The sequence below is a fragment of the Gekko japonicus genome, unplaced genomic scaffold, assembly GCF_001447785.1.
Source record: "Gekko japonicus isolate JY-2015 unplaced genomic scaffold, Gekko_japonicus_V1.1 scaffold1642, whole genome shotgun sequence".
Classification (NCBI taxonomy): domain Eukaryota; kingdom Metazoa; phylum Chordata; class Lepidosauria; order Squamata; family Gekkonidae; genus Gekko; species Gekko japonicus.
The window spans coordinates 389126-395595 of record NW_015172604.1 but is presented as its reverse complement, the minus strand read 5'-3'; the positions used below and the strand labels follow the sequence as shown (position 1 = coordinate 395595).

The window sequence follows — 6470 nt, the reverse complement described above, 5'->3', positions numbered from 1 at the left end:
CCCCCCCAAGAGCAGACATGGCCTCTAGGGCCTGAGAACAAGGGGCTAAGGAATCCTTCCCATCCAACCCAGAAACTGTGCTGAAGCTGGGAATGGCTTCTTCACTGCCCCCACTTCCAAGCCCAGCTCCTGTGGCCTGGGCGGGGCGCACACATCAGAAATGCACCACTGCTGTCCCCTTTAACCTGCCTTCAGAAGGGGCTGTGGCCTTTGCCCCAGCTCTTGGGGTGGCCAAATTACCCAGCAGCAGGGTGTTTCTGTCGCCTCAATATTCCCCAGCAGCACTTTCCTGGATGGACATTCTAGGAGCTGAGTTCAGGTGTCAGCTTAGAACTGTAAAGACTGAGGAGGGAGAATTTTATCTTGGAGTGCCTTGCCTGGAATCAAATGCCTCTGGGGAAGTTTCCTTCTCCAAACAGCCTCCATGGCCATTTCAGAAGTTGCCCAAGATGGAATTATTCTGGAGGGCTTTTGACCCTGCCGTTGAGTGGTGAATTATATACGCTTGTTGGTCTTTGTGGGTTTTTAAATCATATTACTATTGTAGCCCACCTTGAATCTGCTTCTGGAGAAAGAGACTAAAATGCTGTAAATTAATTTATTAACGAAGTAACCAGAATGAACCCTCAAATATCTGGAGCAATAGTTGCCAGGACAACCTACATCTCTTCAAAGCCTTCTGATACCGCTGCCCTCGGACATGATGCAGGACTTGTTCTGGAGTTCTGTTGAAGTGCCGGAGGGTGAGCTTGCAGAACAGCTGATGTCTGGAGAAACAAGACATTCATGTTAAAACATCAAGCCTATCAATCCACAGGGCAGTTAACAAAATCCATTAAAAGCCATTCTATCACTAATACACAATCACAAATCTAAAACAGCAAACTAGACCAGCATAAACCACATGCCTCAATCTTAAAATAACAAATAGCACTCAGTACATTCCGAATGCTTTGTGAAAAAGCACCACCTTCACCTGCTCCCTGATAACCAAAGCCAGAAATTGTTGGGCTTCCCTAGGCAAGGAGTTCCACAGTCTGAAAGCCCCTGTAAAGAAGCCCCTGCCTCCATACGACAGCCAGTGGAGGCACACGGCTGCAAGTCAATCCTTTCTGCACATATCCAACCCCCTGGTATCCTTCCTCCTTCCAACTGCTGGCCATCAGCACATTTTTATATTAGGCAGACTGAATGTCCTGCCCGCTCCAGAGCTCAGGAGGTACTTCGCCCAAACGCTACGTTCTAACTGCTACTGCTTCTGTGCATCTGGAGTAATAGAGATCCTAGATGACTTCATCTTATTTTGTGATCAATGGACACCATTAAGAGACCTCTGGAATACATCGATCTTGAGTCAGCATCAGCTACCTGTTGAATCACATGTGATCTCTTTTTTGCTGGCAGACACTAATGGGGAAATACGATTTGTTGCCAAATTCTTAGCGCTTATAGTTTCTTTATGCAATTACAGAGATGGGTTTTAACCTGCCATGGTGTATTAAAATGTGCACTGCTCTGTATTTTATCTTGTATATGTACTGACTTTGCTCAAGACCTTCAGTCAGAAGAGCATAACAATAAAAGGAAGGACATATCCAAACTGCTTAGGGATTTATAGCGTTCTAAACTGGGCCCAGAAAACAGCCCAGAACAAATGGAGTTTGAGTAACCAACTGCTGATCTGCTCCCAAGCCTGATTCAGGGTTTGGTGTTGTCCTTTAAAGTCCTGCAGGCTTGGGGCCGGGGCATCTGAGAGACTGCCTGACAGCCAAACATGTTCCTGCCTGGGGATTAAGATCCCTGACTGCCCCCTGAAGCTCATCTGGTAGGCATGCGAGAAACAGCATTTAAATTTGGTTTTATGTATTTTTGTATAGTATTGTAAGTCCTTTTGAGTTCTGTAAGGAAGAAAGCCAGCTAATGAATGTTTTAAATAAATCTGTTTCAACTCATTCCTTCAAATGTGGGAAGTTAGCTGTAAGTTTCTGTGAATTATTAAGTTAATTTGTACACACCATTCTCTCACACTGTAATTTGGGAAGAAGATATTTTAGGTCAGCCTGAGCCGAAGTGTTACTTTGTGATCTGTTCACTGTGCTTCTGACAACATTTAAATCCTTTGGAAAAGAAGAATAAAATTATTCTGTTGCTCCTTTTAACCTAAGTATTTTGAAATAAAAAGAACATTTTGCCTCACATTAAAGGTAAAGGTTCCCTTGCTCAAAAGCCAGTCAAGTCCGACTCTAGGCTCATCTCCGTTTCAAAGCCAAAGAGCCAGCGCTGTCCGAAGACGTTTCCGTGGTCATGTGGCCGGCATGACTAAACACCAAGGCGCACGGAACGCTGTTACCTTCCCACCGAAGTGGTACCTATTTATCTACTTGCAATTTCTTGCTCTTGAACTGCTAGGTTGGCAGGAGCTGGAACTAGAGACGGGAGCTCACTCCGTCATGCGGCAGCTCTGGTCTCGAACTGCTGAACTACTGACCTTCCACAGCCTGCAGTTCGGTGTTTTAACCACTTGAGCCACCGAAGCTCCAATGCCTCACATTAGGAAACCCATTATTCCAAAGCGCTACCTGAGAGGATCCCCTCGGGGGAGAGAGCAGTCCAACCGCGCAGGGCTGAGCTGCAAGGGCAACACCTACCGGTTCTTGGTGCTCGGCACAATGTGGGGCTCATATTGCTGGTAGTCCCAGGCTCCGGGGACCTTGTTCAGCCGCAGGTATTTTTTGCTGGAAGTGTAGGCTTGGAGGGCAGCCAACTGGCATGGCAGCTCGTGACCAGTCAACGTGCACAGCACCTGGGTGAACGACACAAGGAGAAGGGCTTGAGTCAACAGGCACTGTCTTTGCACAGGGCAGAAGGGAACTCTGCACATGGCCAAAGTCACTCTGTCCTTAAACACATTTGCTTTAAACCCAAAATAGGGGCAAAAGGGACCCTGCAATGCTCACATTTCTACCCTAGGGCCCTTTTTTAAAAAAACGTACAGCTCCCTACGACCACCCCCCCCCCCCGTCCTCCCTTGGGCAAGGATGGGGGGGGGGAACGTGCAGAGTGGTGGAAAGGAGAATCCACCTTTGTAATTTTCTTTGGACTGGGTGTGTGCTGAAATCTCTTCCCTTGAAATCACTGGGGCTCAGAGTTACTTATCTTGGGCTGAACTGCCCTCCACATGGCTTCAAAAGAATAGTGCCCAGTCTCATGCTATACCTGCAAATGAGCATCCTTTCAGAGGTGTTGGAGGAATTAAGAGTTCAGATTTTCCTAGGAATCCCATTCCCACCCGGCTCGATGGGGGGGGGGGGGTTGAACCTGGCAGGAGCCCATAGTTTGAGAGAGACACACACAGAGAGAACCTGTTCCAAAATTAAAACCATTTACTGAAAATAAACCACACAGCACAAATTTTCAAGCAAGTGGCAATTTCAGTATTCAAGAGAGCAGACAAATCAGTACTTATAAACAAATAGTGCACTTATTATTCATTTAGAAATTATTATCTAATTAGGAATGCATTCTGATGTCAGATCCCATTAAGACACTCTCCACAATCATTTTTGGCAGTAAATGCTTTATTAGAGATTTGTTTATTCAGGCTCTGGAACTTTTGTCAGGACTGAAGAAAGTGCACAAAAACCAAAGGTTATAGGTGAGATCCAATACACCCCCTAACACCCCACACATACGCCAGCAGTCAGCCCTAGTGTTACCATGGCTCCTTGACAGATATATGGTGTCTTATCTTTCTAGCCAGGCTAAGGAATCTTCAAAGCCATGTGAACCGGCTGAGGGGCAAAGCTTAAAAGATGGTTATGGCTACAAGCAGGCATTCATTCCACACACTCTCCCCCTAACAGCCCCCCCACCCCCAGATGTATGGCAAGCAGTGAAGCAAACCGAAGAGAAGTGAAACTGAAAGTCTGACATCTGGCTGCTCAGGCAAGACCTAAACCAAAGTGTTGGCAGAGGGCCCTTAGGATCTCAAACACTGGTGTTAAATACCTTTAGAATCCAGATTAGCTGTCAATGAAGAAATCGGATGGCCCCTCTCTTTTCTAACCAGAACACTCTGACCAGAGTCGTGGTATTATAAAAACACCCTCCCTATCAAGGCAGGAGCTTGGAGTCACAGGTCCTCATATCTAGATGTTTTGGCTTAGAGGCTGGAACTCAGAAATGTAAACAGTTCTTTTAGAGGAGAATGCATTGTCAGGCTTAGAGAGAGACTTGAGAGATGACAATAGCTAAGCCTTGCAAAGCCTTATGAGAGAGAAACAAAACAGAGAGGCCTAAGATAATTCAGGCTGCTTTACAGAACTGCCCTATCTTGCTTATAATTCTGCCACAAGAGGGTATCTGAAATATCTGAATTTACTGCATAAATTGGGAAAAGCTGTACCAATATGGTGGTAAAACTAGAGGAATAAATTTTATTCCACTGTAACTTGGTTTGCTCAAATACATATTTTATCCCAAAAGATTCTGCCTTCTAGCACTCCAGGATTTTGGGAGCAGTTGCTCTGGAACTTTGAGGAGGGTTGGGAAGAACCAACATCATCACACCGTAAGCCTCAGAATTCCTTGGATGAAGGGCAGAATAAAAAATACATAAGAGAGAAGTGCCAGACCAGATGAACGAAGACAACAGTAACTCTAGCATGAACCTCAAACCAAGCTAAACCACTTTCTATAGGGCCAGCTAGAGTGCACAATCAGCACGACAAGTGTATCAGTTTCATGCCAGGTCATGTAATGGCTTTCCCGACAGAACTGTGGTCTGCTCAGGGTGATCAGAATTTTATTAAGAGATTCCCTCTGTGAACACCCAGACAAATTACAGTCAAGAATTCCTTGGACAGAAGGAATAACTATTAAAGCAGGGCAAGACTGGGAGGGCCTCAGTATCTTCCGCTGCCCGGCACCTGGTCACCGCCGGGACAGCTTACTGCCTAGGGCGCCCCTGAAGGAATAGCCACTTGCCAACTGCCTGCCTTCCCCGGGCCACGCCCCTTCAGATAGTGTGTTTGAGACAGTGGAGGCCTATCTGGTACACAGAATTGCTCCCAGCATCAAAAGTTATCAAGTATTTAATAGAAAGAAAATGCTTACAAGCATAATTGAGCAAGGAATCCAAAAGAAATGGGGTAACACACACATTCTCTGTCCCTGTCTGATGTTAAAACAGGACTGGCCCATTTAACTTAAGAAGTTACAAATCCCTACAGGATGACCATTACCTTGAAGTTTCCCTCAGATCTCCAGGTGAGCACATGGTCAAAACTGCTGCCTTTTCCAGAGGAGAGGTCTGTGCGCACTCCTGGCTGCAGCACCCAAGAAAAAGAGGGGGGGCCCTTCCCCTTGCAAGGAGATTTTATCATTTCTGTCTTTCCTTCCACCTGACCCTGGTCAGCCCAGTTCAAGGCAGCTTTTCCTGTTGTCTCCAGGACGTTCCTTCCTCAAGCCTCTCTAGATTAGAGTTTATCACCCCCAACTCTCTGTTCTCTGCTTGAAGGGGGGGGGGAGAGAGAGAAGGGGGAAGCCTGACCTTCCCTTTTGTCTATACCCACGAAGGTGGGCTGAGGTACAACAAGCCGACTGACTCCCACCTCCGTCTAGAGGAAAAAAACTGCTAAAACACAGCATGGAGTATTTGCTGCATGCCAGCCTCGCAGGAGAAAAAACGCATCTCTTCACAAGCATCAACAGCCAGTGTGGGGCAGCGCCTAGAGTGGGATTGACAGATCCAGGCTCAAATCCCCACTCCGCGTGGAAGCTTGCTGGGTGACCTTGGGCCACTCACACACTCTCAGCCTCGCCTACCTCACGGGGTTGCTGTGAGGGTAAAATTCCACCGTGCAATATGGAGAGAGGGTTTTAGTCACGCAGGATCCTTGGGCGTGGCCCATGTATAAATTGTTTTAAACTGTTTTATTGTATTTTATTGCACTATGTGCCATATGGTTGTAAGCCGCCCTGAGCCCGCACGCGGGGAGGGCGGGGTATAAATAAAATTAAATAAATAATAAATAAATGAAAATGGAGGGAAAATAAATCTTTGGGCCGATATTGGGGAGAAAAGGGGGGGGGGTATATCTAAAATAAATAAAAGTACACAGACAAGACCTCGCTTCCTCCCTAAATGCACTCAATCGAAGTCATCCACGAGGCAGGAGGATCGGCAGTGAAAGAGGAGCGACCTTCCCTCTGCTACCCAACGACAGCGGCCTCCCCGCGACCCTCCGCCCGCGGCCCAGCCAGCCGCCTCACCCGGTTCCCCGGCGGGAGGACGCGCAGGGACGGATGCTGCGCCAGGAACCCCTCCAGCGCCTCCGCGGACGGCCCGCTCATGGCCCGGCTCCGCGCGCTTCTGGGCCCGCTCCGGCAGGGGGCGTGGCTACGGGCGCGCGCGCATGGAGCGAGGAGCCAATCCGGGCGCCTCGGCCGGCCCCCGCGCGCCGCAACCT

At 47.8% G+C, this 6470-nt stretch overlaps 1 protein-coding gene across 1 annotated transcript in view; it reads right to left on the bottom strand.

Moving 5' to 3' along the window:
* Positions 1 to 6421, bottom strand: part of SURF2 (surfeit 2) — an 11200-nt gene extending 4779 nt beyond the window's left edge. Inside the window, exons 1-3 of the mRNA XM_015421601.1 lie at positions 6274 to 6421; positions 2649 to 2803; positions 664 to 767 (exon numbers count right to left, since the gene is read on the bottom strand). Coding sequence (XP_015277087.1) covers positions 664 to 767; positions 2649 to 2803; positions 6274 to 6354 — 340 coding nt within the window. The 5' untranslated portion in view covers positions 6355 to 6421. The remainder of the gene's footprint in view (positions 1 to 663; positions 768 to 2648; positions 2804 to 6273) is intronic.
* Between the last annotated feature and the right edge of the window lie 49 nt (positions 6422 to 6470).